An 18,765-nucleotide genomic window follows, 5' to 3' on the forward strand; every position below is an offset into this window, starting at 1 on the left:
ATAGAGGTTTTTAAAATGGACTACAGTGCATTTCCCAATGAGTAACCACTTTCTTGTATTTATTGTTCCTTTAAGCTGCCTGTTATTTTATATGTTGCTACCTGACAGTGAAGGACTTTAAAAAAAAAGGACAGACTATTTTCGGGCATATCTATGTGGGACTCGTGCCACCAGAGAATCACTTTTATTGATGCTGCAGCGGCACAAACCTCTCACTCACACCTCTGAGGCAACGCACAGCCACCCTGCGCGGCTTTGCATGGCCTCATAGATATGGAGAACGTCAAAGCAGCACAAGCCGGTGCGTTGCCTTACTCTGTGTCAAGGAGGAGTTCCATGGGCTTTGCAGTGGGTGTTTCCACACAACACCCTTGGATTTTGACACTGTCCAGGTTTTACAAAATCACGTAAACTGGAGCAGTGCCAAAACCTTTCACAGGCAGAATGAGGAGAAATGTTTTAATTTCTCTTCATGTTGTTCCTCTTTCCATGTGTGTTGCATTCTGCTGCACACATGGAAAGAGGAAAATACCATAAAGGATTGTTTTTGTTCAGGAAGGTGCCCCTTCCTGCACAAAGACAACCCTGCCTAGATTGGCGCTAGGCAGCAATTTGTGCGCCAGCGCAGGGGGAAGGACATGAATGTATTTCATAAATGCGGTGCATTCCTGCCCTCTTATATTGGCGTAGGGCAGTGTAGCAAGAAGACTTGCGGCGCTGCCTCACGCCAATCCCTCATAAACGAGGACCTTTGTTTTTAGCCACACCCTTGACCACGCCCCACACTCACTGACCTTTGGTTTGCTAAACACCGTTTCATATTATTTCCTCACCGTAAAAATTATTTGCAATGGGAAATGGGGATTGTCGATGATGAGGAATACCAGGTTCTAGAAATTTTTGTCAGGACCGGGTCCTTATGCCTAAAAAAAACTTTTGAGAGGGGGTCCCGGCATCAAAAAGTTTGAAGACCTCTGCTGTAGTAGAAGACCCATATTGGAGGTACCCTCATATAAAGCCAGCCTGCTGCCGCGTCTTGTTTTAGTTCATCACTGGAGTAGAAGACCAGTATTGGAGGTACCCTCATATAAAGCCAGCCTGCTGCCGCGTCTTGTTTTAGTTCATCACTGGAGTAGAAGACCAGTATTGGAGGTACCCTCATATAAAGCCAGCCTGCTGCCGCATCTTGTTTTAGTTCATCACTGGAGTAGAAGACCAGTATTGGAGGTACCCTCATATAAAGCCAGCCTGCTGCCGCGTCTTGTTTTAGTTCATCACTGGAGTAGAAGACCAGTATTGGAGGTACCCTCATATAAAGCCAGCCTGCTGCCGCATCTTGTTTTAGTTCATCACTGGAGTAGAAGACCCATATTGGAGGTACCCTCATATAAAGCCAGCCTGCTGCCGCATCTTGTTTTAGTTCATCACTGGAGTAGAAGACCCATATTGGAGGTACCCTCATATAAAGCCAGCCTGCTGCCACATCTTGTTTTAGTTCATCACTGGAGTAGAAGACCCATATTGGAGGTACCCTCATATAAAGCCAGCCTGCTGCCGCATCTTGTTTTAGTTCATCACTGGAGTAGAAGACCCATATTGGAGGTACCCTCATATAAAGCCAGCCTGCTGCCGCGTCTTGTTTTAGTTCATCACTGGAGTAGAAGACCAGTATTGGAGGTACCCTCATATAAAGCCAGCCTGCTGCCGCATCTTGTTTTAGTTCATCACTGGAGTAGAAGACCAGTATTGGAGGTACCCTCATATAAAGCCAGCCTGCTGCCGCATCTTGTTTTAGTTCATCACTGGAGTAGAAGACCCATATTGGAGGTACCCTCATATAAAGCCAGCCTGCTGCCGCATCTTGTTTTAGTTCATCACTGGAGTAGAAGACCCATATTGGAGGTACCCTCATATAAAGCCAGCCTGCTGCCACATCTTGTTTTAGTTCATCACTGGAGTAGAAGACCCATATTGGAGGTACCCTCATATAAAGCCAGCCTGCTGCCGCATCTTGTTTTAGTTCATCACTGGAGTAGAAGACCCATATTGGAGGTACCCTCATATAAAGCCAGCCTGCTGCCGCGTCTTGTTTTAGTTCTGAGATAACTGATTTGCTGGATCCGTTTGCTATGGAGTACAGGCATTTTCTTGTAATTGGTGATTACATTTTCAAACTATGAAAGGATATGGAGATCCTAATCCACATCAAAAGATCTGCATCCCAACCCATAATGCGGGCCATAGTTCAGATGTTTTGTTCACTAACAAAGTCACTCACTGTAAACTCCACTAAACCCCTCTTCTGCTCTGACCATTCCTTAATGAAGTCTTCTGCGACTTTTGACAGAGGTCTGGCAACGGTCTGCAAAGCAAATGCCTCACAGCTCAGAGGCTAGAAGACGCTGAACAACAGCATTCTGGAGGAGAATTTACACACCTGTAATGCAGGTGTTGGCCATACTATCCGTGAGGCAGTTACACAATTTAACCTTAACATGGAAAGGGCTATGGATCTCAGAGTTCTTTAAAAAAAACAGTAACTCCACAAAGCGCTCGGCCCCAGCTAAGTAATATACTTTGGAATTGAAACTCTGCACCAGGGAATGCAAGCAGTTAGAGACACTGGAGATAAACAGAAGATCTTAGAGACAAGTTTAAGGTCTCCCAAAGATTACCATAAAATGCTTTAGCAGGGTCGCCACAAACATTTTAATCATAAAGAGAAGGTACCAAGAACTCCTCCAGCAAACTCTATAAAACTGTAAAGGGACCTGGTCATCGAACCGGGGTTAGCCAATCCATCCTGACCCACCTACCGCTTGTGATGATCTGGCGGCATATTTCAAAGTCAAAGTATATAAAATCTATCTCAATTTCCAGCCCCAACTCAGCACTGATCAACTCCTGTTCAATATGGAAGTAGCACTTTTTGCCACATGGGAATGTTTCAGATTACTTGACCACCCAGAAACTGGAGGAAGAGAGGAGGTCAAGTCAGGTTCCCTTTACACCCCTGTTCGCATTACATCTTTGTTCACTTTGCTTCTCTATAAAGTCGTTATCTAACAAATTTAGCTAACAGTTGCATTGAACCAGCTGAGTACCCTAGAGCTTGGAAACAGGCTCTAGCAGCAACGAAACCACTCGGTCAGCTGTGTCGAACAACATCAGGCTCACGGTGGATGAGGGCAAATCTGCTGCCCTCATCCAACCTGACCTCTCCGCAGTCTGATACTGATCACATCCTTTGCTTATCAAATGGCTGCATGAGATTGTACTCCGCCACTCTCAAATGATGCTGATCATTCCTGACTGGAGTTCCCAATCTATTCATCTTCCCTCATCTAGATCAGAAACAGTGCCTGTCAACTGTGGCATCCTCCAGGGCTCTTCCCTGAGCCTGACACTTTTTAATGTTTGATTCAAAACTGGATCAACTCAATAACTTAAGTGTCCAGGTGCACTCTGACCCAGAAGTAAAGTTCAATTTGTGTGCCTGCTCGCCAATACTGGATAAGCTTGTATTTCTCCCTTCAGTGTTAAACACTCTTCTGAGTGCACTAATCAATGACACATAAAACATGACGCAGTACAGAGCAAGATGAGTGGTCGTACACAATTTGTTAAAGACATGAATGTTGAATTCCCCCCCCGGCTCACGCTCAAGCCACAACTCTCAAATTAAGGCAAAATCAGTAATAACAACAAATCAGTACAAAAAGAAATTGACAGTTCGGTCCAGTTGGTGGCATCTCCTCCTGAAGTGGCACAGCACACCGACACCCAGTCACAAATGAGAAACAACTTAAGATCTGTCCTGTTCCTAACACAGAAAAAACTCTCTTCATGGGGACATGGTACCAATGGCCACTGATACCAACGAGAAAAACTGTCATAGAAGCACACCGGAAAGCAAAAAACTGAGACTTTAAACCTGAATGAGTAGCAAAAATTCTATTAGATTTTCTCCTGAAATCTTAGTATTGTGATAATCATGAGGTTGAGCTTCCTACAGCCCAAGATCAGACGTGTCATGCTGACCAACAAACCGTGGAACAAGCAGCACGATGCAACGATACCCACGCAACAACAATCAAGGCACTTCCAATCTCTGGACTGAGGTTGTGCCCACGATCCAGGTGTGTGAATCTCCTCTTCAGTGAACATCACTGACACAATAGACAAAAAAAAAATCTAAGAGGGATTAAACATTTGCTCAGATTCAACAGTGGTTGCTGAGAAGCTTCCCACATCAAGCCCTCCCTTGAAAACAAGCTGGAGCAGGCAATGACAAACCTGGGACAGACGCAGGTAACGACGAGTCCAGAACTGGATCTAGCACCGAATAATAGAGCAGAAAAGGCACTGCCTGGCCCACAAATCAAGGAAACAAAAGAGGTAAACATCGGGATACAGCAAGTAGATCATAATTCAAGGTGGGAGCCAAGAGAGTCACCATCGACAAATGCCTTCATAAATGGGGAAAGGACAGTTCAAAATCCACCAAGAACACAAACCACAGTGTTAAACCACACGGATATAGGAAATGCCACAGGCCATACACAATCAAATCAAAATCATGGAGCTGTGGGACGAGGAATCTTTCAGACAGCATCAACCAGTTAACCGCTTCCCCGAATTTAGTAGGCAACAAGTTACTATGGATTCCAAAATACCTACCCGGGGATCACATGACCTCCTAGATCGTGGTAATATCTTAGGATTGTTAAACACTGACATGGATCTAGCACAACTTACATCTACGGACATAGTCTCAGCTGAATTTTTACCACCGCATGGAGCTCAACTGGCAGAGACGACCCTGGCAACCTTTTCCACGCGATCATAGCAGGACGTGTGTTTCTGAAGAGATCCCTTTACCGAAATTATGGTATCAAAATTACAGCGCATTGCAAGAATGCATACCCAGCTGTTTTAGCTATATATATATATATATATATATGGAGTCACCCTCCAAACCTCTTGAGAGCGACTGAATTAGTATACACCAATACAGCTGGTTGACTGGGCCACCTCTCCAGAAGGATTGTTAATCGAACTAGCCTGAAGCAGGGCAGTGTGCTAGCGCCCGCCTTATTCAATCTCTACATTGCTGACTTGTTGGAAGCGCTAGACAACAGCAAAGCGCACTCTCCTAAACTAGGAAGTGCTCAAATATCAAATCTACTTTGCGCTGGATGATCTAGTGTTATTCAGTAAAACAAATGTCGGGCTACCAAGACCAATCAATCATTTACATGAGTACACTGTGCAAAACAAGTTAGAGATCAATCTAAGTAAAAGCTAAATAGTAATATTTGGTAGAAAAATGAACAAGTCTGGAACGTGGTGCGTCAGCGACAACATCATTACTAAAGAACAACTGTACATATCTCGCAGTGTTTGAATGGACTTGAGAGGAACCTAGAACCCACAAAAGAAGGTAGCAAAGGTCAAAGCCCCCCCCCTTTTGTCATGATTTCTAAAGACAACAAAGTCGCCATGGGGCCCTCCTTGGATCCTTTGATTCAAGCAATGAAAGCACAATTGATGTAAACCAGTGGTTCCCAACCTGTGGTCCGGGGACCCCTGGGGGTCCGCGAAGCCTTCTCAGGGGGTCCGCGGGAGCCTAGAAAATTAAAAACTATGAACAAATATTGACAAATTAGGTCCCCAGATTCCAGTAATGACTCAGGCGGGGGTCCCCGGATTCCCATAATGATTCAGTGGGGGTCCCTGGGTTCCATTAATGTTAAAGTGGGGGTCCTTAGAAATCAAAAGGTTGGGAACCACTGATGTAAACAATTGTTTACGGGAGCGAAACACTACTGGGCACACACCCTTCTGCTGGACACGCTTATCACAGAAATGTATAAAACAGTGCCCCGGGGTGGCAATGCTACCCCTCTTACATATGTAGGAGAGGACTGGGCAGCGAAGTGATAGTTGTGACTTATAAGGTTAAAAGACTGTTTTACTGATATCTCGTGTATGTCCTATCCTTTTAGTAGATTTACACCTGCTTTCAGAAACCTAGTAATGGTTTGTTTTTTAAACGGATGGCCTAATATCAATTGTAAACGTTCTTCAATTTTATTCACGATTATACGAATTGTTATTGCATCTAATGATTAAAATTAATTACGCGTGAGTAATAAATGATCTGTTATCCTTTACCCGAGTTTTTAATATCTTCATGACGTGTCTGTCAAACACTGTAAGAGCATTGGGTTTCAGAATTACATCCTACACATAGAGCACTCACTTAATTGTACCTACAGCAGATAACACTGAAAGACCAAGAGGACACCTGTTGGGGTGTCCACCATCAGAAGCGCTTGGATGCAGGACCGCGGCATGGAGTTAAACAGGGATAGGACAGAGGGTATCCTGTTTGGGAAGGTGGGCTCAATACCGAATAACACATGGTGCTGTGTACTTGGCCCTGATTCCACACCAAACAAATATGCCAGGAATCCAGGAATCACAACCAATGACTCGCTTTCCATGATCAGCCAGGTACATGCAGGTGTGGCGCTTGCTACTGAAATCTGGGTTTATTGGGAAGGATCTTTAAATGGAGACCTATTCAACATCGCAGGACCATCATACAACAGGCCCAGCGCTTATTAGAAGTCGGCTTGGCTGCGGGAATGCCCTATCTGTGGGAATGGCCAACTACCTTTTTAGACACCTGCAAAGTATTAAAATATGGCTGCTCTCATGCTCTGCAATCTACCAAGGAGAGCATCTGTGTTAGTCAGCCTTAAATCTCTCCATTGGCTACCGAGCCATCTTCACGCTACTCTGACATGCACATAGGGCAGCCCACTCCTCTGGCACTGATTACCTGCAAACAGAATGAATTAACATTTATGGACCAGCCAGAGCACCTTCATCAGCCAACAAGGCTATGATTACAAGGTATGGGTGGCTGTCCCTTCTCCACCCTCTGTCTGGTCATTGGAGTACTCTTCTACCATATCTGTGTCTGTGCCCAAGAGCCAGAGTTCCGGAAGTCTCTGGAAACGTGGGATTAGTCTGATATGACCTTGCCAGCCATGTTTCTTCAGGTTAGCGTGGTTACTGCTTTCTCAATTCAGTTCTGCTCAAGGCCGGAGATCCCATTGGGGATGAGGTGGGCTCTTTAGAAATCCAATTAACATCACGTAACAGAAGGAGGAAAATCTATAGCCGGGTGAGGAGAGGAGCGAGCCTCCTGCCTAAGAGAGGAAGCTCTGCAACGAGGACACATTCAGGGAGCGAGTTACAAAGAAACCAGAGGAGCTTTGCAGTACTAGCACTGCACCCCCTAACACTGCTACCCCTAGTACTGCTGCCTCCTCATAGCCCCTAGTAATGTTGCCTCCTCATAGCCCCTAGTACTGCCGACTCCTCATACCCCCTAGTACTGCCGACTCCTCATACCCCCTAGTACTGCCGACTCCCCATACCCTCTAGTACTGCTGCCTCCCCATAGCCCCTAGTACTGCTGCCTCCTCATAGCCCCTAGTACTGCTGCCTCCTCATACCCCCTAGTACTGCTGCCTCCCCATAGCCCCTAGAACTGCCGCCTCCTCATACCCCCTAGTACTGCCGACTCCTCATACCCCCTAGTACTGCCGACTCCCCATACCCTCTAGTACTGCTGCCTCCCCATAGCCCCTAGTACTGCTGCCTCCTCATAGCCCCTAGTACTGCTGCCTCCTCATACCCTCTAGTACTGCTGCCTCCTCATACCCCCTAGCACTGCTGCCTCCCCATAGCCCCTAGAACTGCCGCCTCCTCATACCCCCTAGTACTGCCGACTCCTCATACCCCCTAGTACTGCCGACTCCCCATACCCTCTAGTACTGCTGCCTCCCCATAGCCCCTAGTACTGCTGCCTCCTCATACCCCTAGTACTGCTGCCTCCTCATACCCCCTAGTACTGCCGCCTCCCCATAGCTCCGAGAACTGCCGCCTCCCCATAGCCCCTAGAACTGCCGACTCCTCATACCCCCTAGTACTGCCGACTCCTCATACCCCCTAGTACTGCTGCCTCCTCATAGCCCCTAGTACTGCTGCCTCCTCATAGCCCCTAGTACTGCTGCCCTCATACCCCCTAGTACTGCTGCCTCCCCATAGCCCCTAGAACTGCTGCCTCCCCATAGCCCCTAGAACTGCTGCCTCCCCATAGCCCCTAGAACTGCTGCCTCCTCATAGCCCCTAGTACTGCTGCCTCCCCATAGCCCCTAGTACTGCTGCCTCCCCATAGCCCCTAGTACTGCTGCCTCCCCATAGCCCCTAGTACTGCCGACTCCTCATAGCCCCTAGTACTGCCGACTCCTCATACCCCCTAGTACTGCTGCCTCCTCATAGCCCCTAGTACTGCTGCCTCCTCATAGCCCCTAGTACTGCTGCCCTCATACCCCCTAGTACTGCTGCCCACATACACCCTAGTACTGCTGCCTCCCCATAGGCCCTAGAACTGCTGCCTCCCCATAGCCCCTAGAACTGCTGCCTCCTCATAGCCCCTAGAACTGCTGCCTCCTCATAGCCCCTAGTACTGCTGCCTCCCCATAGTCCCTAGTACTGCTGCCTCCCCATAGCCCCTAGTACTGCCGACTCCCCATAGCCCCTAGTACTGCCGACTCCTCATAGCCCCTAGTACTGCCGACTCCTCATAGCCCCTAGTACTGCCGACTCCTCATAGCCCCTAGTACTGCCGACTCCTCATAGCCCCTAGTACTGCCGCCTCCTCATAGACCCTAGTACTGCTGCCTCCTCATAGCCCCTAGTACTGCCGACTGCTCATACCCTCTAGTACTGCTGCCTCCTCATAGCCCCTAGTACTGCTGCCTCCTCATAGCCCCTAGTACTGCTGCCCTCATACCCCCTAGTACTGCTGCCTCCCCATAGCCCCTAGAACTGCTGCCTCCCCATAGCCCCTAGAACTGCTGCCTCCCCATAGCCCCTAGAACTGCTGCCTCCCCATAGCCCCTAGAACTGCTGCCTCCTCATAGCCCCTAGAACTGCTGCCTCCTCATAGCCCCTAGTACTGCTGCCTCCCCATAGCCCCTAGTACTGCTGCCTCCCCATAGCCCCTAGTACTGCTGCCTCCCCATAGCCCCTAGTACTGCCGCCTCCTCATAGCCCCTAGTACTGCTGCCTCCTCATAGCCCCTAGTACTGCCGACTCCTCATAGCCCCTAGTACTGCTGCCTCCTCATAGCCCCTAGTACTGCCGACTCCCCATATCCCCTAGTACTGCCGACTCCCCATATCCCCTAGTACTGCTGCCTCCTCATAGCCCCTAGTACTGCTGCCTCCTCATAGCCCCCAGTACTGCTGATTCCCCATAGCCCCTAGTTCTGCTGACTCCCCATACCCCCTAGTACTGCTGATTCCCCATACCCCCTAGTACTGCTGACTCCCCATACCCCCTAGTACTGCTGACTCCCCATACCCCCTTGTACTGCCGCCTCCTCATAGTCCCTAGTGCTGCAGCCTCCTCATAGCCCCCAGTACTGCTGATTCCCCATAGCCCCTAGTTCTGCTGACTCCCCATACCCCCTAGTACTGCTGATTCCCCATACCCCCTAGTACTGCTGACTCCCCATACCCCCTAGTACTGCTGACTCCTCATACCCCCTAGTACTGCTGACTCCTCATACCCCCTAGTACTGCTGACTCCTCATACCCCCTAGCACTGCTGACTCCTCATACCCCCTAGCACTGCTGACTCCTCATACCCCCTACCCCCTAGTACCGCTGACTCCCCATATCCCTAATACTGCTACCTCTTCATATCCCTTAGTACTGATACATCCTCATATTCCTAGTACTGTTACCTCCTCATACCTCCCCAGGTACTACTACGCCCTCATATCCCTAGTACTGCTACCTCCTCATACCCCAAGTATTGCTACCTCCTCATATCCCCTAGTATTGCTACCTCATCATATCCCCTAGTATTGCTACCTCCTCATACCCCCTAGTTCTGCTACCTCCTCATATCCCTAGTACTGCTACCTCCTCATACCCTGTAGTACTACTCCCTTGTTCCACTACCTCCTCAGATCCCTTGGTCCGCTACCTCCTCAGATCCCTTGTTCCACTACCGCCTCCGATCCCTTGTCCCACTACCGCCTCTGATTGCTTGTTCCGCTACCTCCTCAGGTCCCTTGTTCCTCTACCTCCTCAGATCCCTTCTTCCACTACCTCTTCAGATCCCTTCTTCCACTACCTCCTCCGATCCGTTGTCCCACTACCTCCTCAGATCCCGAGGTCCACTACCTCCTCCGATCCTGTGTTCCTTTACCTCCTCAGATCCCTTCTTCCACTCTGCCATTCCATCTTGCCCTCTCCTCTCCAGCTGGCCAGCTGCCCTCTCTTCCATCAGCTCTTCCGGCTCCCAGACTTCCCTCCCCCTCGCCAGAGCCGTCTCCGCTCCCCCTTACCCGCGGTTGGTTCTCTGGACGTATCTACGTCCCTGGTCACTAACTGCTAATGTTCAAGTAAAAACCACTCCTGTTTTTTTAATATCGTTTGTTCCATCTATTGCTCAGCCTGAAAAGGAACTCACAAATTACAAAGCAATGCCGACTGCTTTGTCACACCTAGAGTTACTTGGCCACATTATAAATTGTTGAGGGCACCCATAGCACGGCGAGTCATTTTGCTTCTCTGCCCCTATAATTAAAGATGCACTCCCTGTTCACAAGTAGCCCATTAAGGGAGGTGGCACACTCATTTATCAATAGTACCTCACACCAGTGCACCTCCCACTCCAGCCGGATAGCTGCTGCAGATGTGGTTCCAGGGAGGGAACCTTCATGAACATCTGGTGGTCTTGAGAGAGAGAGAGTGTGAGTGTGTGTGTGTGTGTCCCGGGGCACATTAAGGATGCCATAATCTGCCCATCACCGGAAGAGCTGCCATGCACACCACTGAGGCTTGGACCTAATAGCTTAACGGATATGACGACGATGGGCCCTCCCAGAATACAAGAACTGGAGCAGCAAGCAACGAATAGCTCTGTTCTGGGAAAAAGACACCACCTCCCCCCCCGCACTGTGGTTTGGTGGGCTACGGCATGTTCTGGCCCTGGAATAACTCCAGATCTACCTGACTCGGTCCCACCTCACTCTTAGCTCACAGACATCCCTGGAGCAGTATCTCACTGAGCCAGCGTGCTTGTGTTTCAGCTCACCTACAGAGTTCATAAACCCATAGAGACTCTCTTATGATGAACTAATCATGCTCGTGATGAACTAATCACGAAGCCTTGTCCTCACCAGTCGGCTGTCCTCTATCTGCTGATGGGTCCGGGTGAGGTCTTCCTTCTCGTCCTTCCTTGCGTTGGGATCTTCTCCGAGCGCCATTCTGGGGGGGACAGACAGATATACTTTCTCATCACTTCCAAAGATCCAGTATTCAATTCTACACACCAAGGAGAGAAGGCATGCAGCAATTCTGGTTGCAGTGTAAATGAGCCTTTCACCCTTAGGAATATAAAGCTTCTTCTGAAGGCCCACCACAAACATATCTGCCTTCACTTATTTCTAAAAAATTCCAATATTTCAGCTCAATATTGAACAGTACCCCACCACTCTGTACCTCACTCTTCGAAGAACACTTCGCCATCTTAGGAGCATTAAAACCAGTTACTGGTCTCCCTACGGTCACCTAGTGCGACAGGATGAATTGTATGTCTGCGCATTGATGGACATCGCGCCTGCAGAGAATGTCCATCAACTTTAGCCTCTTCCAAGACACGTTTTCAATTTAAGAGCCTGTGGTGGCAGGCACGCCAGGCTTTTTACTACCAAGAGCCATTATTTTTGAAAGAGAAATCCAACCATCATTAATGATACCATTTTTTGCATTCTTTCAGTGAGCTTATGCACAAGGTTTGTGTTCTCCAATTTAAGAAAATTAGTGGAAAAAAAGTATGGCTGGATTCAAAGTTGCATGGGACTAGGAAATGTTACAAGTTTTGGAGGGGATGTTAAACCCATGGTTTAGGATAGATTCCACAGACAGAATTACTTCTTCATATGGAATGTATGGCAAAAATAATTCCCCTGTAGAACACTCCATTTAGTGCTATTTTTGCAAAACAGAATAGTTCCCATAAACTCTAAACCAGATTCTCAGTGTGCATGGAGGTGGAATGCCTTTACCTTTTATTATCTTCGAGTTAAAATAGAAATGTACAGCTCTGGGTCATAGCTGCCAGGCCTAATGCAGGGGAACCCCCCGCTCCTAGGAATGTCACCTATGAACCAGCAGTGCGAGGCCCAGTAGATAAAAGGCGCCCCCCCCGTCACAGAGGAGTGGTGCCCCTTCCATTGTGCCTCACAGTGTTGGGTCATAGCTGCGAGACCCAGAGGAGGAGGTTCCATCCCCTCGGTGTTGCGGCGCTAGCCTATGAGCCACAGCTGTGTGTCGACTGTGTCCTTGCATTTGATGCTGCACTGCTTTTTAGTTAGGTTTGTGCTATTTAAATGCTACATACACGCAGCTCTGGAAAAAAACGTAACATTTGAGTAAGTAGGTAACTGCTGGAAAGAGTCAGGGCACGCTTTTCAACCGAGTGTGACTAATCTAAGATATCTCCACTTAACCGAGTGGTAAGATGTCGGAAAGTGGCATCTTTCTAGCATAGTTACCCCCACGTACGTATTGCCTAGTGTCAGTGTGTTTGGACTGTAGTACACTGGGATCCTGCTAACCCGGACCCCAGTGTCAGTACTCTCTGTTCTAAAACTGGTTACAAGGTAACTTTAACAGCCCACAATTGGCATACTGGTACCCACATGTAAGGCCCTAGTGTATGGTACTTAGGTACCCAGGGCATTGCTACACCAGTGGTTTCCCATGGGCTGCAGCACGTATTATGCCACCCATGGAAGCCCATACAAACTGTGTCTTCAGGTGTGACATTGCAGCCTGCGTGAAATGGTGCATGCAGCACCTCTCACTTTAGATATAAGGCTTGCCTTATATCGCGGTCACTGCACTTGGAAAGTGTAAGTCACCCCTACGGTAGGACCTTCAGCCCAAGGGCAGGGTGCATGGTCCCGAGTGTGAGGGCAATCCTGCATGAGCAGAGATGCCCCTACAAAGCCCAGACTCCATCTGCTGGGCTTTGCAAGTGCTGGGACGTCATTTCAAGGCATGTAGTGAACACTGGTCAACACAAGTAGCCCAACTACATAATGGCTTCCCCGCATCTAGGCATTTTAGGTATCAAACATGTTAAAATTATGCAGCTACACCGATCCCAGTGTTAATTGGGATCTCCAAGATCTGCCTGTACAGCTTTGCAGGGTCTGCATGTCAGCCCGTGCTGCTGCCGACCCTGGACAATGTCTGCCCTCCTGCTGATGAGCAGGGGAAGGCAGAACAAAGGATTTCCTGTAAGGAAGAGGGTGGGTGGGTGTTTCTGGGCTGGGGTGGGATGGGGTGGCCTCTCAGTGCAACTAGACCAGTTTGAAGGGCACATTTGGTGCCCTCCTTGCATAAACCGGTTTGAGCCAGTGCATTAACCCCGGTTCCCGCTCTGGTACACAACCACGCAAAGCACAGGGAACTGACCACCCCACTGTCCAGCTCCTTTGCTAGGGAGCTGCACAGAGCTCTGCCAACTTGATTCTGCTATCTTGGAAATAAGATGTGCAGAGGCCACTGGAAGCACCTGGCTGGTTAGGCCAGATGGGTGATGTCCCTGACCACCTCTGATAGGGTGGGTCTCTGCAGATAGTGTCCAAACCCTTTTTAGGGTTACTTAAGGGCTTCCCTGAGAGTGGGTCCCCAGATTTGTTGAGGAAGACTCTACAAGGAACTGGCTGCAAGACTCTTCTGCTGCTAGCCTCTGCAACCGCTGCTGGTCTGCCTTAAGAACCAAAACAAGACTGTATCCAGTTGGGAGGGCACCCACTGCAACATTGTTTCTCCGACTCCTGCAAGAATTCTGCAACATCCCGGGATGTGCATACTTCAGGGTCACATGTGGTCTGTGTGCATCAGGAAGCAAGAAGGAATCTCCCTTGGAGTGTTGGGAGTTACTCTCCTGCATCCGTAGGCACCTTAAGACGAGAACGATCGGTTGGAGGATCCTGCTATCCCATGGACATCAAAAGGCTCTGCTAAACAGGTGGTGGTTCTGTGGTCCTCTCTGGGTCCAACTTGTCTTCTGACCAAGTTAGGAGACGGTGGGCACTCGCTGCAGCCAATGGAACGGAACCCCTGTGCACTCGGACTGCTGCTCTTACCAAAGGCTTGTTGGCTGTTCCTCCACGAGATCTTCAAGCTACAAGAAATCCCAGCCTCCAGCACTCTGCAACTCCAAGAACTGCCTCCATCCTGCAACTCATGTGACTTGGAACTCCTTCTTTGTTGTGTTGCTGAGGCCTCCCTGCAACACCCTAAGCCTGCTGCCAGCGTGTCACTGGTGGGGGCTCCAATGATTCCTGCTGGCTCTCCTGCGTGCTGAGAGCCAGCCCTGACTCCCCTGCAAGGGTCGAGTCTCTTGGACCTTGGTGGTCCCCAACAACCTGCAAACTTCTCTGCAACTTCTTTTGTGTTTATCAATGCTTGCTGGTGGTCCTGCTGACACTCCTGCAATCTGGTGACCGACGTGGGACAGCTTGTGGGCAATTCCAAAGATCTCCCTGCATCCCTTGGACTCCACAGCTGGACTCCTTCCTTCAACGGCCTACAGGAACTTCACCTCTAGGAGGGTGGGCTTTGCCTACCTGCACCGCCTCGACATCTCTGGGTGGTCTGGACTCTGTCACCTTCCTTTTCAGGTTCTTCTTGTCTGGAATCCACCCTTGGGTTCCACCGACCTGGTCCATGGGTCGTGACAGCAGCCAGACAAACAAGGCTCCCATTGATTCCAACAAAGGTTTCCGATGTCACTTCACCCTTATGCACCTGGGCTCCCTGTTGCAGGTACTCCACTATGGGTATACACGGGTGGGGGCACCATCCAACCCTCCTCGTGCCAACTGGCTCCCTCTGGGTCCTCTGGGAAGGGTCCTGAATCCTAAACATTCCAGTGCGACTTACCTATGTCAGCCTAAGGGACGACGTGGCAAGATAACCACTCGGCACCCAGGCACTGGGACACTTCTGGTACTTATCTTGGGTGATTTCATACTTCCCAAGCCCTTAGCCTCCTAACATACTCTCCTTGGTTGGATACGCCATTCACATTCCACTTTCTTAGTATATGCCCCCCCACCATGGGGCCATATGTATTCCTGTGCTTTTCCTCTTTGTTGCTAAGTATTTTAATTGTGTGTAGATATCTCTGAGTGAAGATATACCATAGTTAGGACAGTACTAGTGTTATAATAAAGAATACTTTATTTTTTGTAGCGCTTGATGTGGTTCTTTCATGTGTGACAATCAGTGACTGACTACTGTAGTGTTGCAAGTGCTTTACGTACTAGATAAGCTTTAGCTGATCTCTACAGCTACCCCTAGAGAGTTTCTATTCACCATCACTATGGGTTGCCGGGGCTCAGTATAGGGTGCTTCACCATAAACAGAGCCAGCCTCCTACATACGATATATGTACTTATTTTATTAGGGCTATTATTTATTCAGTATATATGGTTTTATTGATAGCTACATCAGGACAGCTGCTTCTTGCAAAGTCGTTTCAACAATGCCAGAGGATAAATACTCAGTTGATGACATTTCCTGTACTGTCACATCATATGCAAATCAGTGGTGCCTCACGCTTTCCCTTCCGGTCGGGGACCGAAAAATAATAGGAGCGGCCCTAAGTAATATCACCGTTGGCATCGTTTACACACAGTTTGAGCATTATTGGGTTTAGGAAAGTGATAGTCACTGCTCAGTAGCAGGCCTCTACTAGTAAAGGGAAACAAAACATCAAAAAGATTTTGGGGTTAGGGGTCTGTAGCCTCGCACCATCACCTCCAAACCAGCCCCACTAGTTTATAAGTAGCGTAAATGTATCAGAAGGAGGTACATATTTAATTACTTGAGATAATCTACAGTGTATCACAATAGTATTTGCCTCCTTCTTCAAGTAGATCCTTATTCAATTTAAATTCATATCCAAAATGTACAGCTGGCCAACGTGTGTTTCGAGGGGCACGCCCTCTTCCTCAGGGCTTGTGATTCTTTTCTGACATCAGTCTGTAAGATTTCGGTCGTGGCCACACAACTTCTGTTCCTGTTACCGAAATGGGGCAACTTAGAATTCGGACATTGTAATTCATAAAAGGTTGTCATGAATAAGACATCTTACAAACTGATGTAAAAAAAGATCCATAAATCCAGAGGAATAGGCGTGTCCCTTGAAACGTGCTGGCTGATGGTACATGCGGATATTATTGTATTTAAATTGAATAAAAATGTACTTGCAGAAATAAAACAAAGACTGTAGTGATACACTGGGGGACATCTCAAGTGAGAACATGAAATAAATAAAAATTGAATAAGTGCCTCCTCCTGATGGATTTGTAACACAAATAAGGGCCTGCATTGTTTAGGAGCAGATACTAGTAATAAAGAAAACAAAACTTAAGCTCAATACAGTACGCTGTAAAATAAAGATGGGCCGCGGGTCAGGTTAATGTGGTGGTCACTGTGTAGGGCCATACAGTCCCTGGCCTCTCTGCTGAGACTTCCACGTGTCCTGGGTGACTCTACAAACATGCATTCCGCAAACACTAGCCACAGCACACACGGTCCGGCTCAACACATTACAAGTGCCATCTACTGACTTAATTATTACATTAAACAGTATTATTCGAGCCTATTTCAAGAATTAGAAGGGTGCACTGTCCGCCGTCGCCCATTGGCTGCCAAGGACGCAGCCGGGCGCTGTGATTGGTCGCCTGCTCCCCAGGCTCTCCCTTGCACGCGCTCACCGTCTCTTGGTTTCCTCCCGGGCCGCGATGCGCATGCGCCTGGCCCTCAGCCGCTCCTGCTGGTCCTCGGACTCGGTGGAGGGGACGCCGCCCGAGGTGTCCTCGCGCTGCGGCCAGGCACGGGGCTGCGCGGTGCTCATGGTTGCTGCCGTCTCTACCGAGGATTCCAAAACTTGCGCGAGCTCGGCTTGTCTCTGCCGTGCAGCTGCCTGGCGCTTCGGCGTTCAGCGTTCGGTCGCTAGGTAACGGCAAAGGGACACCGTGACTCGCGCCTCATTGGAGGAAACGCATCGCGCTCGAAAGGGAGAAAGGACTAACTGAGAACTTTAACCTACTTGGCAGCCATGTTGGGCTGGTAGTGCTATTTTATATATGGACGACCCGAATCCTTCATAGCCAGGGGTACAGGAAGGAGTGATTCAGCTGCAGATAAGATACTGCTGGGCTATGACACACAAGACAGTCGTAACTATACATATCACAGCAAGATTATACATACTTCAGCGCTGCCTGAGAACCAGTAAGACTCAGAAGTGTTCAGTTTCATGTATTAGTGTGCTTATGTGTGACATTTTCTAGTTTTCAGTGTGCCTACGTGTGACATTCCAGTTTTATGTGAAACACTGTGAAACCAAGAGGCAGAACAAAACAGTTTCATCCATGGAAAGTGAACTCAGCAGCCATACTCACCCTGAAGATCCCCCAAAGGACCCAGGTCAGGAACCTCCACTCACCCCCATGTCAGGAGCCTCTACTGGCTCCCCATACAGAAAAGACACCAATTCAAGATGCTGACACAGCTGCAGGACCGAGATCTCCCATCTCACACTGTGCCACCATGTGTCACAATTTCAGCTCTCTTCACACGGTTGCCCGGTGAGGGGCCAAAATCACACAGTGGCAGTTTGGAATCCGGGGTGCATTCTCAAGAAGAGGCAAGGAGATGGTCGAGAGGTAAAACCAAGCCTCTATTAAGTAAACCTCTGCCACAGCTGTAATCGCCCTCCTCACCTCAGAGCTGAGTCCTCACTGAAGCTCAACATACAACCTTCAGAGGGCGCAGCATCATGGACAGTACATAGTGGGGAGATACCCATGAACGTCAATTCACCAACATGCCAGGGGTAGCGGAAGTGACATCTCACGCCCTTTGACCTTTCAGACACACATAAGTTTACACATACACGCACACTCACTCGGAAGCACACACACAATGTACATTTTTTTACTTACCTCAGCAGCCAGGGAATCTCATATTCCAGCTAATTTTGCTCCTTGTTGTATTGCACTAATAGCAAATAATACCAAATTCACTGTTGGTGTAATAAAACCATTGAACGAAAACAAAGAAAGTAGAGTCCCAACTGACATCCGTAAGGACGAGCTGCCAATGTGCTTTTGGCACAGTTTTTGCCACCCCAGGGGTCACAAAGGCAATGCTATGGGTTGCATGGGGCAGTCCAGGGGTCGCAACCCCTAAATGATGTCCATGGAGATACCATTAGTAGAGAGAGTGAAACTGGGCATAGACCAACAGGAGGATACCACAGGCTGGCAAGAAAAGCTGGAAACCACTGAAAAATGTAGATTTCCAGCTCCGCTTTGGAGGCTGCAAGTAGCTGATGTCCATTAAGAGGTGTGCAAACATCCCAGGACAGCGGCTGCAGCCCAAGCAACCCTTGATTTTTGTTTTATGGGAGGGGGAAAGAAGCCGATGGGGGCAGAAGTGCATCAACAGGTAGCTCTCAGCATAAAGCCCCATCCCTTTGAGGCCAAACCCCCTTTCACACTGCAAATGTTATGTTTAAGTTGGCAGGTCTGACTGCCCTTCACAACCAAGGACCAGCATACATCAGCCACCACCT

The 18,765-nt window shown here is 48.7% G+C and overlaps 1 protein-coding gene across 2 annotated transcripts in view; it reads right to left on the minus strand.

The window, feature by feature from the left end:
- The window catches only part of LOC138282997 (dynein regulatory complex protein 1-like), a 164,506-nt gene extending 147,369 nt beyond the window's left edge, over nucleotides 1-17,137 (minus strand). For both annotated transcript variants that reach the window (XM_069221093.1, XM_069221094.1), the window contains exons 1-2: nucleotides 16,901-17,137; nucleotides 11,279-11,366 (exon numbers count right to left, since the gene is read on the minus strand). In XM_069221093.1, the coding sequence (XP_069077194.1) occupies nucleotides 11,279-11,366; nucleotides 16,901-17,040 (228 nt within the window). In that variant the 5' untranslated portion in view covers nucleotides 17,041-17,137. The remainder of the gene's footprint in view (nucleotides 1-11,278; nucleotides 11,367-16,900) is intronic.
- Nucleotides 17,138-18,765: the final 1,628 nt, after the last annotated feature.

This window comes from Pleurodeles waltl, chromosome 2_2 (assembly GCF_031143425.1).
Source record: "Pleurodeles waltl isolate 20211129_DDA chromosome 2_2, aPleWal1.hap1.20221129, whole genome shotgun sequence".
NCBI lineage: Eukaryota > Metazoa > Chordata > Amphibia > Caudata > Salamandridae > Pleurodeles > Pleurodeles waltl.